Here is a 17784-nt window from a genome sequence, read left to right as displayed (position 1 = left end):
CTCGTGCCTGAAGGGACTTGCCTATCCAAGTTAATCTAGAAGTTCAAAAATGATATCAATTAACTATCGAGGAATCCTCGACCCCACAAGCCCAACATGAATTCCTTACCTACCAGACCATCTACGCGGGGATGTCTCAGACAAATACCCAACAAACATACTTTCCGCCACCCCTTCAATGACTCGTAGTCAGCCGTCCCCAAAATCTCAGCCTCTTTTCCTTCCCTCACACCCTCTACCATCAACTAGATATGCTCTCCGAGCGAACCCGTCGCATCTAACTCGTCGATGCACAGGCCACGCGATCTCCCACATCCCCGAGGGCAGAGCTGCAAGTAAGCAGAGCTGTGTTACCTCATCCCTGTCGGACAGCCTCACATTCATTGACACGACAGCAACCGGGAAATGTTTGCATGGCTTGGAATAGGTTTACCTTTTTTTCAGCCTGGTCGGCTGACGCATTCGTAGTTTGTATGAACCATTTCCTTTGTTTCGACGAACTATGTATGTATGTACATTTTGGGGTAGTTGGGATCTTATTTGTTTTCGCCCTGCGCCCTGCGCCTTTCGCCCTCGCTCTTCGGATCAACCGTCCATAATACACTGGAAAAAAGAGGAAGATATGAAGCCAAAATGAAAAGATATGGAAAGAAGAATGCAAAAGCAAGAATCAGACAAACATGATAAACCAGATCATGAATCGAAGATGGGACCAAACGCAGGTAAGCCACTCGACTCTAATTCATAAACGACTTTCTTCGTCACAAATGGGTTGCTAATAACGCAGATGGCCTCAGCATCGAACTCCTTATAGAGCTGTCGGATGATAGGCACCATGTCAACACGGCCTGACTGATTTGTCTCGATGATGACGGGGTTGGGATCCAGTTTGGATACCAAGTTCATAACCTCCTTGCCATAGGTTCGCTGCGGAGCTCGGGTTTGCCATACGACGCGAAGATATGGGCGGTTTTCGTCGCCCAGGAAGGAGAGACATGGCCCGATGCCGGAGCCCGTGGTGACGACGATGACTCTCTGGTAGACTCGCATGGCGTACGCAAAGCCATAGATGAGCACACCTCGCTTCCAAAGGTGGGTGGGCTGTTCCTTGATGCATCCCGCAGTCCAATCTCCGGCCTTGGATACGAGGGTTGAGAAGCTTTTCCCGTCGGGGTCTGGGAAGGTAGCGAAGCCGTGCCAGTCCTTGAGAGGGTGCTTGGCTAGTTGGATGCCCTTCCCAAAGGTAGTGGTGGTGTGCTTGAAGTGCAGCCTGACGGCATGGGGGGAGAGATACTCTGGCTGCACCGGAACCTTTCTCAGGAAGACCCATGGGTGGATGATGGCCACGACGGTGACCACGAGGAACCAAAAGGCAGGCAGTTTGACCAAGAAGATACCGAAAGGTACACCTGCAGCTTCGCTGAGCTCATTCACAAATAGAAGAAGCAGGACCACGAACAGCGCGACGACGAGCCAGCCGGAGAACCGATGTGTGAGTTCGAAATAGTCGTGCTTCTTGAACCGGAAGCCGGGGTATGCCACTGCGATGATCGCCAACAGCAAGACCAAGATGACATATGCCACAGCCACCGGAGCGGCCGAGATTGTAGATACACCCGTCGCCGGAGCCCAGTATTCTTTGGACATCAAACCCACAAAGCCTGCATACCAGACGAACGATGCGATGCCGCATCCGCTATGGACGCCGCCATAATGGTATACCTTCGACGCAATCCGACGAATCGCCAGCGGGGCAGTCCTGGGTATCGAGCACACAGTGAAGAAGATGGCATTCACCACCAGAGGCTGACGAGCCAGACCACAAGCGAGTAGGTTGGCAGCAGTAGCGTTCACCAAAGCAATGAGCTTGCGGTCTGATACTAATATGGCAATGAAGACCGCGACGTTGGCCAGGAAGACCAAGGTGAAAAGACGACGATAGACATCGAGAAGGGTGAAGCGGATGAAGGGAAACCTCCTCTGTTTGTTGACCTGAGCTTCGACGTCGAAGGATCCCTCGACCTGAGGATTTTCTTCCACTTTCTCAGGAATAGCCTTGATGACGGCATCTGCCAGTGTGGCATCACTGGACCTTGACGAGCCCATCGCACACACGGCTGCAGGGGGCATTGAGATGACACTCTTCTCTGACAACGACATGGTTGCTTGGGAGAAGATACGAGGCGGAGGTAAGAGGAAAGTGAGGTGGAGGAGGGATGATGCCCGTGCGAATCACGGAGAATAAGTTGGAGGGACACAGGGATGAGGGTATGAAGGCAAGTATGTGCGATGATATATGAAAGAGTATGTATGTGTCTGAGATGAAAGATCAGGAACAAGGGGAGTCCCGGTACTTCGAGGCAGGATAATAATATACCATCCAGGAAAAACGACTTAGTGGGCGAATGACTGATGGTGGAGCAAGGGGATTCCCGAGAGGCGCACGTCTCACACGGCGACGAAAGGGAAGGTGAAGGGAGGAGACACATGCGAGGCCTGAGGCTTGACTGCCTCGTGCATGACGACATTCGCTTCGCCGTGGCAGACCTGAGGCAGGGCATTTCCCGATGCGTAAAGGTACATGGCACCATCTGCCCACAGCCCGCGTGTTTGACTCCATCTTTCCTATCTTTTCCCATCTCCCATTCCCACTCACCTGAGCAAATGCCGCGGTCCATCTCGGGCTTCAGCTTCAAATTCCACTTTTTGATTATTCTTCTTGACATTTTCAATTATTAATTCTTAGAAATTGTCCTCCGACCCCTCCTTCCTCAACCACGAAACGAGACTATTGTACGGGACACTGTTCCGCTATACTAGCCGAGAAAAAGAGTTTACCAATGAGCACCGCTAAGTGGCATGATGTCTTCCAGGCTTCACTTCTCAGCTCTCCATGGTCCGGAAATGGGATTGATAAGGAGCCAATGAACGGTGCCACGAGGGGGACCAGGATCCAAGCCCCATTCCCTGGTCTACGAGTCTAGCGGTAATGCTGGGCTGAACCGAATGGTCTAGAGAGTTGGAGACTTTCCCAGTCTTTCTCGGTCAAGGTGGGCAATGCAACCCGGTCAGGGATCTTGGATCGGCGTGTGCACGAAGGAGGAGACGCTTGCCACCCCATGCTCCACCGTTCCAAGATCGTGATAACGAACGATGCGCGCTGATGGGGAGATAATCGGTCCCATCGTGATCCACGAAGTGGGTATGATCGAGAGATTCGCTTGACAGGCTCGGCAAAGCACGATCCAGTTCATGCGGAACGCACAGATTTTTTTCTTTTCTTGCTTTTTCTGACAATGGGTCGATCCTCTTTTTTTGGGAATTCTAATCGATTCTTTGAAGAGTGGAGGGGCAATGGGGGGGTTAATCCGTCATCGGACTTCATCCGGATGGTGGTCGAGGTCAGATACAATGGCATGGTGTGTACCCCCCTCCACCCCAACCAAGCCATATTAATGACATAGTCCAATCTACACTATTTCTATCTTCTCCCCTTGTCCATTTTTAGCGAGCGGGGTTTGTTAGCAAGGGTACGCCTCCTTCGACAACGAGAAACAAAGAGACAGGGAACGGGAGAAGATGGCTTTGGCTGCACGGCGTTCTGGGATTTGAACTCGAAAACGGACGGAAAGGACGTCAGCCTGGCTTAGGCCCTTGTGGGTGGATACTTGGCTCCCGCCGGATCGAGCATAACCTACCGATGTCAGTCGAACTTTGGATTGGACTTTGCACACCTTCCGAGAAGCCATTAGCCCCTGGGGCTTGGATCGTTAGTGCGGTTCGGATCACAAGGATGTGAAGCGAAGGGCTCAGCTGCACGGACGAAAGGGACCTGACACACGAACGTGAAGACCTGAAAGAAAGAAACGACAAAGTCCTTGATGACAGGCGCAGCACAGTCCAATGGAAAGGCCCCAGCGCGGATGGATGACAGGGACAGGTCGGGCTGAGGTCTACCCATGCCCAATATTGGTTTAAGTTATGGAGACAGGTGATCATGAACCTAGTTCGTCTGCATGACGGGACATGTTCGCCTGTGAGTTGCTTTTTCGACTTGGCCATGATAGGTGACCCACCGGCTGAGATCTGAACTGGCGTCGCGGCGTGTTATTTGACGGACTAGGCGCAAGCGTCCCCATAGACGGTCGAGGGATCAGCGACCCGATCTCAGCGGAGACTTGGTGAGTGACGATGTGTCGGGACTCGGGTTTTGGCGCCACGCCCTAACAAATTCCAAATCATTGGGATCTCTCATCCCAGGAAAATTGCCCTGACTACTCGCCGGAACGTCCCTGTTAATTTGACTTCTGTTTTGAGATGTCTCCAGCATGACAAAAACCTTTGATTCCTTTTGGGGGCTTTCCGATATGAGGGGGGTTTCAATTTTCTTATTTATCTCCGGCGTTGTCCCTTGTTTGAAGTTGTTTTCGATTCTTTCTATTTCCCATTCACTACTTTCACCCCCTGGTATCCCGTTGTATTCACTGCTCACCGTCCACTTTCCCTGTCAATCCTCCTTTTTCCCCCTCGCACCTTCCAATTGATTGAATTTCATTTCAATTATCTTTTTGACTTTTCCTTACTTTTCCTCTTGACCTTCCTACTACGTGCTTCACCGCCCAAGGTTAACCAAGTTCTTCTGACTAAACGATGGGTCTCTGGGAATCGTGCTTGGCGGATCCCCAGCCGGGACCCTCCGTATACACCGACTTATTGTCCTTTGCTTTTCGGGGACCTGTCCACTACGACCAGGAGCGCCCGATTTACATCGATGCCGAGGACCCCTCGCGTTCTCTCAATGCCGCCCAGTTCAGAGTGCTGGTGCGAACTTTGATTGCTGGTCTACAGGCCCATCATGTGCAGCGTGGTGATTGTGTACTGGTCCACCTGGGAAACAACGTAAGTGATTTATTTTATTTTATTTATTTATTTATTTTTTTTTTTTTCATTTTCTTTTTTCCCCAATTCAATTCTACACCGATTATGCAACCCCAGTTTTTTTTGCGGAGACCATACTTTTTGGCCTTTAATCTTTTAGTTTCTGTTTTTCTATTTCGCTTCTCTTCTTCCATGTGCCCCTCTTTTCCCACTTCCTTGATTTCCCTCGCACTGACTCACTCGATCTCACTTTTTTTCTCTTGCAGATCATATACCCCGCCCTCTTTTTCAGTATCATCGGTGCCGGAGGCGTGTTCATGGGCTCGAATGCCCGCAGCCAACCCAATGAACTAGACCATATACTGCAATTGGCCGAACCCAAGTTGATCATCACTTCGCGCGAGGCATTGCCAACTGTCCTTGATGCTTCCGCCAACCGAGGCATGCTCCCCAGCCAGGTTTGCCTGCTGGACGAGACCGCGCCGGATCACATAACACAGCTCCTTCTGGCCGGGCCATTGGCCTATGCCGCTGCCGGTGTAGCGTATCTGCCGGGAGGTGGGGATGGCTGTTGTCTGAACTTTGCCCACCTTCTCGGCTACGGCGAGAATGATTGGATCTCTTTCGATAATGAAGCCATTGCGAAGTCAACGCCGGCGGCCATGTTCTCCACCAGCGGCACAGGGGGTCTTCCCAAGGCAGCCTTGCTGTCGCATCATGCGATTGTATCGCATCACCTTAGTATCCATTACGACGTGCCTTACAAAGTAACGCGACTCATGTCCCTGCCCATGTTCCACTTGTTTGGGGCCCTCTGGACGCACATCTTTCCCATTCGATGTGGCCAGCCTTTGTTCGTCCTGTCCCGCTTCGATCTGACCCAGTTTGTGGCGGCGGTGTACCAGTATCAGATCACCGAAACCTACATGGTCCCAGCCATGATCCATACCTTCAACCGGACCTCGTTGCCGGTCGCCGACTACCTGTCGTCATTGCGGTACGTTGGGGTGGCCGGCGCCCCCATCGACGGGGGTTCCATGCAGCATTTCCAGGACATGCTCCATGTCGAGGCGCAAGCATCGCAGCTGTGGGGCATGACCGAGGTCGGAGTGGTGTTCCAGAACCGATACGGAGAGCCGGGAAGTGCGGCAGGAATTGGACGACTGGCACCTGGGTACGAGGTGCTTCTCGTCGGACGCGATGGCCTTCCGGTGTGGGAAGAAAACACCCCGGGTGAGCTGTATGTACGTGGCGCCGGGGTGCTTATTGGTTACAAGGGACGCGACGATGCTACCGACTCGCAGGGGTGGTTTCGAACGGGCGATGTGGCTTATGTGAACAACGGGGGTTATTTCATTGTTGGGCGCACGAAGGAGCTGATCAAGGTCCGAGGGTACGTATTTTCTCTTGTTTTTTTTTTCTTTTCTTTTTGTGTCTACCACCCCGGTCATTTACCCCTCTCTCCATATTGATTCCCTGCATCCAAACCAAACAAAAAAAGCCGCAAACAAAAATGGAAGACAGCAAACTAACATGCAAGTCACAGCTGGCAAGTGGCCCCGGCAGAAATAGAGGCAGTGCTCCTGAAACACCCCGAAATTGAAGATGTGGCCGTGACGGGGGTCAATTCTCCAGATGGGAGCACGGAAGTGCCTCGAGCATTTGTCGTGCGAACGAAAGGACTGACAACCAGTCGGTTGAAGGCGGAAGAAGTGTACCAGTTCGCGCGGCGACAATTGGCCAGCTACAAGGCGCTAGACGGCGGGATTATCTTTGTGGAGGAGATTCCACGCACCGCGAGCGGGAAGATTCAACGGTTCAAGCTGTCGCAGATGAACACGTACCGGGAGATAGTCACATCCCTGCTAACGCGGTTCAAGGGCGCTAGTCTCCAGACGGTTGGTCTCATGCATCACGAACGCATTACGGTCTAAAAATGCAGGGAGCAGAGAAATTTTGTTGGGGCGAGAGGGGAACCAAGCCGATGGCGTCTAGTTTAGTGTCTTTTTTTTTTTGCTCTTTGACCTCTTTCCCTCGTGGTTTTCTGGTGAGATTTGGCGTTTGACATGTTTTTTTCTTTCGGCGCGGAATTTTCGGGTTTGGCGTTCAAGGAAAGTGAACATATTTGCATTCTGATTCTCACGAATTATACATACGACTTCATTTGACCTCAGCTATTCATTTGTTCAGTTAAACGTCTTCTCTAGATCGTATGTCCATAGAATCCATGACATCATACATACATCGAGAGCCCGAGAACCCTGCATCCCCGTCCACCTGAACCGGCGAGATGCAGCCAGACACCTGTATGTCATGCCTGCCTGGTCGGCTAAAGAAAAAAAAATAAAGTGCTAAGCCCCGTGCCCAGATTCCGGGGTCCCTGTCCTGCCCTGTTCTACCCTGGACTCGACAACCACCCCCCCAAGGCAAACGGTTTGCCTTCTCGAAGAATCCGTTCAGTGTTTTCACTCTTGGCTCTTGATTGTTGATCGATGGCTGTAGGAGTACCCGTACCCAACGCAAGGTCAAACTATCAGCAGGCAGACAGGTAGGCAGGTAGGCATGCAGGTAAGTGGGGGGAGGTAAATATGTAAGTAAGGGCCGTAAGCAAGCTGGAATTGAAATCCGATGGCGAACCAATGATACGGATGTGCTTGGGTTTGGTGGATTTGGGTTAGGGTTTTGTGTGTTTGGAAAGTATATCGTGTCGTTTGCTTAGGTTTGTTGGGGCTGCAGATGTAGGTAGATGTTATGTAGGGACGGAGGGTATTTTGAAACAAGCAACCACTGTATGTACATAAGCTCCGAGAGAGAGAGAGAGAGAGAGAGAGTCGGTAGGGTTGGAAAACAAAGAGAGAGAACAAAGTTGGTCAGAAGGTAAATGGGTGTCTTGACTTTTGCCTTATCCGTCTTTCTTTTCTGCCCTACACTGCTGCATTTAACTGCATCTACATGTATGTAAGTGTAGGTCTGTGTGTACCTACTCTACATACATCTTGGCATACCTACATAAGTAATCCACAACCAACCAACTACTTACCCAGTGACTTGATTGATTAGCGAGATCAGACAGAGAAGTAAAACACACCGACGCGAAGAAAAAGAAACAACACGAAAACCCGACCAGGTCACGACAGGATCCCTACAGCGTCCAGTCTGAATTGGAATCTGGATTGGGGCGGGAAAGCCTAGCTGTTCATTCTTTCTGCTTACATCTTCTGAGATTTTGATTTGTTTTGTTTCTAGGGTCTTGCTGATGATTGATCTAAGTATCCATGAGTTACTATCGGACAGTATAGAATTGGATGGAAATGGCGGGAAGAGGCGGAGACTGCAAGGCACCGAAATGGATTATTTTTTCTCTATTTCTTCTATCCTTTTCTTTCCTCGAGGGCACTGATCTCTCGACTCCGAGTAGGAGACTAAAGTAGGTAGACAGGCAAGGAGGTTACATCGAGGGCTCAGTCTCTACTGTACTTGGTGTAATATAGACTGATATAACGAATAATTAATAATTAATTAATTAATATATTTCTCTCCGTTCGGTCTGCTCTTTCCGTTCAAGGACATGATCTAAATCCCGAGGATCAAGATAATAATAAAGTTTCTCGACACCGACCTTTGCCAGGAAAGTCGAGGGTATACCGAACCACGACCGGCGATGCCCTAAAGGCCCCAACCCCGAACTAAACGAAACTAGTGATTTTGTTTTTTCTCCCAGCTTGAATCGCTTTCATATGATTGTCAGCTTTGTCGAGATAATCATGATAAAATAGTGCCGTCGCTTAGACATGAAATGACAACATAAAAAAAGCAAAAATAGCAATCGAAGCTGAATGACTTGCTGTGGCGTAGTCCCTGTACACTGCCACTAACGAGGATCTCCCGTCCGACGGAGGGGAAGGATGATCTCGCTCGCGATCAGCGCATCGCATGTCTTTTTCTTTCTTTCTGGCCACGAGATGATGCCTTTTAGTGCGACAAGTCGATTGTTTCCGCCTTTGCCTGTTCGGGAAGGTTACACGCCGTCAGCTTGGTTCTTGCGGAGTACACCGTCTTCATTATCTAGAGCCTACACTAGATAATCTCGAGAATGGGAGAGTTCGTCGGCGTGAACTCGGCGTCCCTCCCGTATCGCGGCTGGCTTCCGGATGTCTTCGGTCCCGCCACCTTCTTTTTTCGTGGTCTCATTTTTGGTTTCAGCTCACCGTCTCTGTTGTCGTCGCTGGGTAGCACTAACTACACAATACGGATACCGCTAAGTGAAAATGAGTCCGATCGACGATCGCTCTACTTCGATGTCATGTTCGGTGTGGCCGTGATCGCGATACTTACTGGTGGGAAGTCAGCCCGCCTCATCTTTTGAAATTCAAGTACTAAACCTTTTTTTTAAAATATATATTATATATATATATATATTAAAAAAAAAAAAATCAACAACGAATAGATCAAAATCAGATCCGCTTCACGGGAACTAGATAGAAAACAGCTGAGTCTGACGCGTGGACTTCCTAGTCTCCATGATAGTCTCTAGTTTCGCCCATCCTGACCGATTGACAGGCCGTCAAATCCCGTCCGATCAACCAGCCCTTCGAGCCTCAATCCGCTCTCTTGTCTATTCCCTGTGATGCTGGCATGAGCGATCATCACGTCGCTTGTGTCGATCGCCAAAAAACAAGGTTAATCAATCCCCTCCGTCTCTCGCCCTCTCTCTCTCTCTCGCTTGATTCCCTCGTCATCGTCAGGTGAGCTAACGAAGGCGCGAAGGAACGAAGGAAGCGGGATCTGCAGACTCGAGTAAAGGTAGGGTAGCAAAGTAGACAAAAAAGGTGAGCAGCAAGGCAGCGCGCACGCAAGTCGGTCGTGGAAGTAGGCTGGTCAGCGAATCCGATGCCGGAATACCATGCGATAGGTCTGGGGCTTTGTCTATCGCTCGAATTCATTCATCTGATCTGTTCGATATTCTCCCTCGCAAGGCTCTCCCTCTCTCTCTGTTTATGTCTCAGTACCCTAGTCCTAATCCTAGTCCTAGTTCTAGACAGGTCCAGGTACTGCGCTTAATTTAGACGAAAGAGAGAGAGATATACAGTAAAAAGAGAGGGGGTCATAGAAACATTTTTGCCTCCCCCTCCCTCTAAGGACCTAACCATGTAAGCCCATGTACGTGAACATGCACCATGCCGCATGAACCAGGGTTAAACGCGACCAATATGCAGGAGAGAGGAGACTTACTAGGTAGGTCGACTAGTCTGTTGTAACGGCCCATGCCCTGGCCCTTGCCAACTTGTGCCGGCTACCGCCACGTCAACAGACAGACAGACAGGGAGGGTGTATGGTGTGTGTGTGTATGTGTGCCTTGCAAGGGTTGAGAGTTAGTTTATTATCTCGCTTTTCTGGGAGATGCGCTAGGATATAGACCGTTCCTGGCGAGGTGGATGGTGGGTATCTGTACCTGTACGCTGAGCGCGGTAAATGAACATGGATTATGTTCAGCCGAGGTTTGAGCGTCGGGGGGGCTAAGATTTGTTTATTTTTGTCTGTTTGGTTTGGATTTGGGGGTTTTTGGTATCCCCGGTTGTAGTCTCGAAGTTTCCTTTCTCTTTTTCTATTTTGGGGATTGCTGGTGGTGCTACTGATCAATTAACATTGACTGGTCATGTTCTGCTTCCTCGATTTAGTACCCTAATCTACGACAATTCAGGTGACAAAGTGCGAAGTAACTGAGACATCTCAGTCATAATGCGAAACCTCATGGCTTGTAGTAGTGCATGTGCATCGGTGCCTGTGCCTGTGCCTGTCTGTACCTGTCGCCCGCTGACTACCATGCTTAAGCGATAATGCTGTACGACATCGAGTGATATTGAAGGTGGCATGCACAGTTAGCACCCTTCGTGCTACCTCTCCTGCAAAGTGACGATGGGATCTAGTCGGGGTCTATGTTGTACGGAGCACAGTAGCTGGGTTTCTGGCTTGCATTAGCCATCTATTCACGGTTACCTTGAGCAATACGACTCGATTCGGAATGTCAAATATCGTCACATTTTGTGTTGAAACCGACAGAGCTATTAAGTAGGATTAGTACATGCCAACTACAAGAAAGATTCACGTCCTCCCATTCCCTCCATATTAGTACAGAATGCAACCACCAGCATCAATCAATTGACTAGCTGACCAGCTGAGGTAAACAATTAACCAGCCTGGTACAGAGCCGGTCCTGCAACCACATGCGGATTGATCATGCTCAGATTGAACGGTGTCAGATACAGATCCGAGTCCGTGATAGCGATAAACACGGTCCCGTTGATGGCCGGGTCGCCGGCATACGTCTGCAGGTCCGGTTGAACAGTCGTGCCACTCCGTGAGCCACTGCCGTTCGAGCTCAACGCGGAATAAGTGACATTCAACTGCGTGACCCACGCGACGAATTTCGGCTGCCCGGCCTGGGACGACGTCACGTAGCTGTTATTAGGACCGACCTGCGCGCCTGGCGCGTCCCAGGTGAGAGAAACGGAGCGACCGGGGTGGGACAGAGGCTGCGTGCGGTTGTGGGTGATGGCAGGACTGCAGCTCGTGCCTGCGACGGTAGAATTGAGACATGACTGGGCCTCTGGGATACCTGAGTTGGTTGAAGGGTTCATGCCGCCGCCGGCGTGGGTCTCGTTGAATGCAGAACTCCCATTGATGCGGGTCGGGTTCGGCTGGTTTAGAATATGAAGCGCTGGGAAGTTCTGCCAGGCCAGTCGGGTCTGGCCGGCAGGACAGGAGCTGATGTATGGTGCCAGCAAGGTCCAGGCCCAGGATTGAGGTACTCCGACCTCGAACCAGACGGGCATGGGGAAGAGGCCTTCGAATTGCCGGAAGATCATCTGCTGACGGGCTTCGGTGGTGATCGACTGCACCAGAAGGGTTGCCGCCTCTCGCGAGTCCAGATGGCCTAGAAAGCCGTAGACTCCGGACTCCCCGAAGCGGGTGAGCTTTTGGCAGAAGTCGATGAACTCCTGCACGGTGGTGTAGGGGTAGTTGTAGTTGCATTGCTTGGGTGCCTTGGCACCTAGGATATTGGTCAACATGGTGGCATGTCCGACTTCCTGCTCTGCCATGAATTGGATCAGATATCGATCTTCCGCAGTCAGTCCGGCCGCAGTGAAGTCTTCCTCCGAGAAGCGAGCCAACCCATCGTGGAACAGATCAAGTTCGATATATTCTTGGTAGAGAGCAAGGGCCTGGCAAAGGTTAGCACGAACAGCTTTAACTAGTGTTTGAGTGCTTACCAAAGATTCATAATCGAAATCACTCTTCGCGTTGTATACCGGAGTCGTTCCGTTTGTCCCAACTCCTCCAGCAGGGATATATGGGCCGGGTTCTGCATCATGAAGCTGCCCGTCACTGGGGTAGGTGGTAGCTGGCGGAGCAACTCCTAGGCTGGAAATTCCTGGCCCGATAGAGGTGGCATTGAGTGCCCCTGTGATGGTAGGGGTACCGCTATACGGCCCATGAGACAACGAAGCTGGGTGACTGACCACTGGCGCGGATGAGCTCGCTCGAGCCACAATTCTATTGGGAGCAGCCAAGGTTAAGGGCGGCCAGGCCAGCAAGGCCAGCAAACCGTACACCAGTAAGTGATTTGCGACCATCATCAACGAGAATCCCCTGGGAGATTATCTGCAAGGGTACAGACAATGCAGCCACCGACCTGAGCCAGGTCCACGGCGAATTTATATTGATTCTCTGCAATGCATCATGGGGGATTCACGGCGCCTACCTCTGACGCAAGTCTTCGATAACCAGAGCAGGGTTCAAGTCCCATACATTTTATAACAAGTCCGAGGAGTGAAAGCTTGGGGTTGGTTGAACCAAAAAGCTTCTTATGACATAATGCCCGATATGCGAATGAGAAGCTCCCAAGGTGGAATCCCGCTGCAGCTGACCTCAGATCGACGGCTCCGAACCAGGTTTCATCCCTAGCTAATTCTGGCTAGTCTTGGTGCATGCATCGGGGCATCTTATTTTATCATCGATCAAATCGGCCTGATCTTGTAGATCTTCCAATGGGTCACGTCATCTCGGCGTGGACGATACACATAGAATGCCAGTGTTGCGATGCTTTCGGCTGGCTCGGAAGCGAAGACGTCAGTCAACCATGAATCATGGTATTTGGAAGCTAGATCCGATGGACTTCAATTCCGACAACCGCAGACAATCAGGCTTCAGATTGATCTCTTGGGAGTGTCACCGAGTATGACCTCATTGTACTCCTGATCTTTGTAGCCGTTGCAGGCCGTTGTCCCTCATTTCCGGCAGTTCTGGCCAGCGGATCAGCATGATGATTATAAGCAAAAGACAGGATAGAAGTTTGTCAGTTCATAACAGTCATCAAATCTTTGAGCTCTGAACAACGGAATAACATGTCATGGAAGGACATGTATTGAAGCTACCTTGAAATGACTTAGACCTTGCCATGATTGATGTGATGCTTTGAAGTCATCTAGATCATCGCTGTCAGTTACAACAGGCAGATCGAGAGACGTAAATGAGGAAAGGAAAGGAACACAGCAGGACTGTCTTCCAATGTGCAACATGAAGGATAGACCGAGGTATCACCAAGGAAGAGGATCGTCACTTAATAATCCGCGTAAATCACATCACCAGCGCAGCCCCGCATTTCACCCCTCGCCATTGCCAGCTTCATCCAGTCAACTCTCCAACTTCTCTTTGTAACTCTTCCCAGCAAGAAACTCCCATCTCTGGTATCCTCAATTCGATTATCCACAACTCCCATATAGACTCGGGGTTTCCCATTCAACCCCGGACTCTCTATGACATTATCTGCCTATATACTAGACATCTATCTCCTCATCTAGACAAGAACCATGTCTCATCTCCGAGCATCCAATCTATTCTCCGTCCAGGGACAAGTCATTGTCATCACTGGCGGAGGAAGCGGCAAGTCCCCGTCACTCTCTACACCCATACCATACAAGGCGCAAAGAACTAACCCCAGTCCAGGCCTCGGCCGTATAATGGCACACACGCTCTCCGCGAACGGCGCCTCGAAAGTCTTCATCATCGGCCGACGACTCGAGGCGCTCCAAGAGACCGCCGCACAAGACACAAACGGCACCATCATCCCCATCACGGCGGACATCTCCTCAAAAGAGTCCCTCGAGGCGGCATATAAAACAATCTCCGCGCAAACCGACCACGTGAACCTTCTGATCGCGAACAGCGGCATCCTGGGCCCTCTTGCGCGCGCCCCGCCCACGAAACCCGACGGTGCGCGGCCATCGCTCTCCGAAGTCCGCGACGCCCTGTGGTCCATTCCCCCGGAGGACTTCACGAAGACATTTGACGTGAACGTCACGGGCTCGTATTACACGGTGCTCGCTTTCCTGCCGTTACTAGAGGCCGCGAATAAGCGCCGTCCGGCACCGCAGAAGAATGTGCTCTCGCCCCCAACGGCGCAGGTGATCATCACGAGCTCGATTGCGGGATTCAATCGCGCGGTGCCGTTCAGTATCGCATATAACACGTCCAAGGCGGCGGTGAATCACCTGGTGAAGGTGTTGGCGACGCTGCTGACGGGGTACGATGTACGGGTCAATGGCATTGCGCCGGGATTCTATCTGTCGGAGATGTCGGCGGATAGTTTCGGGGAGAACGATAAGGGGGTTTCGGACGGGTCGTTTAAAAGGGAGACGGTTCCATTGACGAGGGCTGGGGGAGCAGAGGATATTGGGGGATTGGTGCTGTATATGGCGGGTGCTGCGGGAGGTTATTTGAATGGGAATATTACGGTTACGGATGGAGGGAGATTGAGTGTGTTGCCGTCGAGTTATTAGATGGTCTGGTAGATAGACATGGAGATTACGGGGGATGCATTGTTGATGTACTAAGAATCAATAGAGAAGATGGCTCAGGCTAAATCGAGAACATATGATATAGAATTCGTATATACAGTCCTGATCATTCTTTTGGTAGCATTGCAAGCTCGACTAGATCAGAAAGGAAGGAATCAGATTGTCGCACAAGATGTAACTCAAACTCAACGAATACATATCACACAAGGCTTCGGTTCGGTTAAATCGTGGCTGTAAGACGTTGCACAAGGTAATCTCCGGCAGTGATACCAGGGTACTTTGCCTGTCGCAGATCATCCCCATAGGTTCCCGGGATGGCTTCAATAAACTTGCTCATGTTAGGGTTGCAGAAGTACGCGATGCTGTAGCGGTCTGGATACGTTTCTGGGCCTTCCTCGTCCGCCGCATGGGGAGGCTCTACCACCCGATGTCGAGTACTCTTGATGGTATCGTTGGACCACCGCGCCAGCAGATCCCCGGCATTGATAACCACCGTGTCCGCGATGGGCGTGACGTCTACAAAGGTCCCCCTGGGACTGCGGGCCTGCAGACCCCCGCGACGATCTTGGAATAGAAGCGTGATCGATCCGTAATCGCTATGCTCACCGGCGCGGACCTGCAGCGGGTTCGCCTTGAACACATCCTTCGAAACGGACGGATAATGCAGCAGTCGCAGATTATTGTCGCCCTGATCCACGTAGGAATCAAAGAAGTGCTCGGGCAGGTTCATGCCCAGAGCAATGGCGCGCATAACCTCCGCGTGGAGGGCCTTGCACATGTTAAAGAACGAGAGCATCGTTCCCTTGAAGCTCTTGCCCTCATCGTCGAGATGGTCCGGCCACCGGTTGGGGAGCCCGTCCACGCCCTCGCGACCGATCTCCATCGTCTCCTTGAGATCGGGGATTGCGCGCAGCTTATCACTGTCCGATTGGGGATCGTCCGGCAGAGTTAGCTTCTCTTGCCCCGTCTTCACGTAACCACGGTTCGCCTGTGGGGTAGTCCAGCACAAACCGTCCTTCTGCTCTTGGGGTCGAGCGAAGAAGCGCGCGGACGAGCCAAAGACCCCAGATACCACGGAGGGCGGGATGCCGTGGTCTTTGAGGTAGAGGAAGCCTGAGGTTTTGAAGGCCTCTACGACGGACGTGGCAACGGCGTGCTTGTCGGCGGGCGTGCCGTTCAGAAAGGGATTGAAGTCAATGATCTACATCGAATACTTGATCAGGCCCGGACGGCGAGAGGCACGTTTTCATCGAATAAAGAAGCTAGAACCACCCAGAGGTAAAGACTACTCACGGGGATAACCAGACCATCTTTCTCCACGGCAGTAGATGCCGGATGACACTGTTGTTGTGGCAGGTTGCCTTCCATCGTGCCTGAGAGGCAGCGGCAAAATTATCTGTAGTGTACGGAAGCTTTCAGACAGAAAAAAGCCAGTCCTAACAGATAAATAGCAGTCCGGCCAAGAAGTGGCGGGAGGGAAGAGAAAGAAAGAAAGAAGGTGAGATCACGAGGAAGAGTGATCTCCAATCGGGCGGGGAGGTGCGATAAGCCAAATTGCCTGTGGTTCCAGCGGTGGCAGATAGCTTATCTTGATAAACTTCTTGGTGAAGAATGGGTATCTGATAATCGCAGTTTATCTGATTATCGGTTTGGCTTGTCGATAATGCTGGGGATGATAGTACTGATTGTCTGACCCCTCAATATGCAACCTCAGCGTCTTCCCCGCATTCGATCAGGACAACTCACCTGCCTCTGATCTCCCCCATTCTTTCTTTTTCATCTCTTCATAGACACAATTCGCCTCCCCTTCGATTGTGTTGCCCACCTCATCTATCGAAAACCATCACCATGTCTCTCGTGGTGGATATCCACACCCATGTCTATCCTCCAGCCTACATGGAGATGTTGCGAGGACGCAACACCGTCCCTTACGTCCACGACCCTGCTGGCAACGCAGACCCGCGCCTGATCATTCTCTCCTCGGACGATGATCCCTCGATTCCTCTTGACGAGCGGGGCCGACCCGTCGATGCATCCTACTGGGACATCAACGTGAAGCTGGATTTCATGCGTCGTCACGGCATCAACACCAGCGTCATCTCTCTCGCCAACCCCTGGTTGGATTTCCTGGAGCCGCAAGAGGCGCAGACATGGTCGGAACGTATCAACGATAATCTGGAGGAGACATGCGCGAAGGTGAACGAAGTCGCAGATTCGGAGAAGACGCTGGCGCTGCATGAGAAACACACTCTCTACGCGTTCGGCGCCCTGCCGCTGAGTGCACCCAGCTCCGACATCGTGGTGAACGAGATCAAGCGGCTGAAAACGCTGCCGCATCTACGTGGAGTGATCATGGGTACATCGGGGCTCGGGAAGGGGTTGGACGACGCGAGTCTGGATCCGGTCTGGGGCGCGTTGGAAGAGACCGGGTCGTTGATGTTTCTTCATCCCCACTATGGCTTGCCTGACGAGGCGTTCGGCGGTACCGATGCGATGAATCGCTACGGTCATGTTCTCCCGTTGGCGTTGGGATTTCCCCTCGAGACGACCATTGCAGTAACCCGGATGTTCCTGGCGGGTGTGTTCGATCGCTTCCCCCAACTGCAGATCCTGTTGGCGCATTCAGGTGGCACGCTTCCGTTTTTGGCCGGTCGCATAGAAAGCTGTATTCACCATGAACGCAAGTTCGTTGCCAATGGTGGCGATGTGCCCGGACCGCAGCGCAGCGTCTGGGATGTCTTGAAGACGAACATCTACTTAGATGCTGTCGTATACGGCGAGGCTGGACTGCAAGCCGCATTGGAGGCGTCCGGTACAGATAGGCTGCTTTTTGGTGCGTTCCACTTGTTCGATGATGTTGAGTTTATGCTGACTGGCTATCAGGTACCGATCATCCGTTCTTCCCTCCTCTAGATAGCAAGGAGGGCCAACAATGGCCGAGTGTGACGACCAACTATAAAGCAATCAACGCTACTTTTGATAAGGACGCGGACAATGTGGCGGCAGTCTTGGGTGGAAATGCAGCCCGTATCCTGAACTTGAAGTGATG

At 51.5% G+C, this 17784-nt stretch overlaps 6 protein-coding genes across 6 annotated transcripts; 3 read left to right on the top strand and 3 right to left on the bottom strand.

The window, feature by feature from the left end:
• Positions 1-693: 693 nt before the first annotated feature.
• On the bottom strand, positions 694-2160 carry LDX57_004905 (integral membrane protein TmpA; the record flags this gene model as incomplete). The annotated part of the gene is made up of 1 exon (XM_046086583.1): positions 694-2160. One exon carries the CDS (start codon positions 2158-2160, stop codon positions 694-696), a length of 1467 nt encoding a protein of 488 aa, XP_045942548.1.
• Positions 2161-4650: 2490 nt separating this feature from the next.
• On the top strand, positions 4651-6812 carry afeA (adenylate-forming enzyme AfeA; the record flags this gene model as incomplete). The annotated part of the gene is made up of 3 exons (XM_046086582.1): positions 4651-4899; positions 5145-6271; positions 6425-6812. 3 exons carry the CDS (start codon positions 4651-4653, stop codon positions 6810-6812), a joined length of 1764 nt encoding a protein of 587 aa, XP_045942547.1.
• A 4254-nt stretch (positions 6813-11066) lies between these two features.
• On the bottom strand, positions 11067-12515 carry LDX57_004903 (ferritin-like domain-containing protein; the record flags this gene model as incomplete). Its single annotated transcript, XM_046086581.1, has 2 exons — positions 11067-12101; positions 12150-12515. The coding sequence occupies 2 exons, from the start codon at positions 12513-12515 to the stop codon at positions 11067-11069; spliced, it is 1401 nt and encodes a 466-aa protein (XP_045942546.1).
• A 1233-nt stretch (positions 12516-13748) lies between these two features.
• Positions 13749-14717, top strand: LDX57_004902 (SDR family NAD(P)-dependent oxidoreductase; the record flags this gene model as incomplete). Its single annotated transcript, XM_046086580.1, has 1 exon — positions 13749-14717. The coding sequence occupies one exon, from the start codon at positions 13749-13751 to the stop codon at positions 14715-14717; it is 969 nt and encodes a 322-aa protein (XP_045942545.1).
• A 238-nt stretch (positions 14718-14955) lies between these two features.
• On the bottom strand, positions 14956-16103 carry LDX57_004901 (isopenicillin N synthase family dioxygenase; the record flags this gene model as incomplete). Its single annotated transcript, XM_046086579.1, has 2 exons — positions 14956-15936; positions 16029-16103. The coding sequence occupies 2 exons, from the start codon at positions 16101-16103 to the stop codon at positions 14956-14958; spliced, it is 1056 nt and encodes a 351-aa protein (XP_045942544.1).
• Positions 16104-16583: 480 nt separating this feature from the next.
• Positions 16584-17782, top strand: LDX57_004900 (amidohydrolase family protein; the record flags this gene model as incomplete). Its single annotated transcript, XM_046086578.1, has 2 exons — positions 16584-17568; positions 17619-17782. 2 exons carry the CDS (start codon positions 16584-16586, stop codon positions 17780-17782), a joined length of 1149 nt encoding a protein of 382 aa, XP_045942543.1.
• Positions 17783-17784: the final 2 nt, after the last annotated feature.

The sequence above is a fragment of the Aspergillus melleus genome (assembly GCF_016097325.1).
Source record: "Aspergillus melleus strain CBS 546.65 chromosome Unknown contig2, whole genome shotgun sequence".
Classification (NCBI taxonomy): domain Eukaryota; kingdom Fungi; phylum Ascomycota; class Eurotiomycetes; order Eurotiales; family Aspergillaceae; genus Aspergillus; species Aspergillus melleus.
This window is presented reverse-complemented; position numbering and strand designations above follow the sequence as displayed.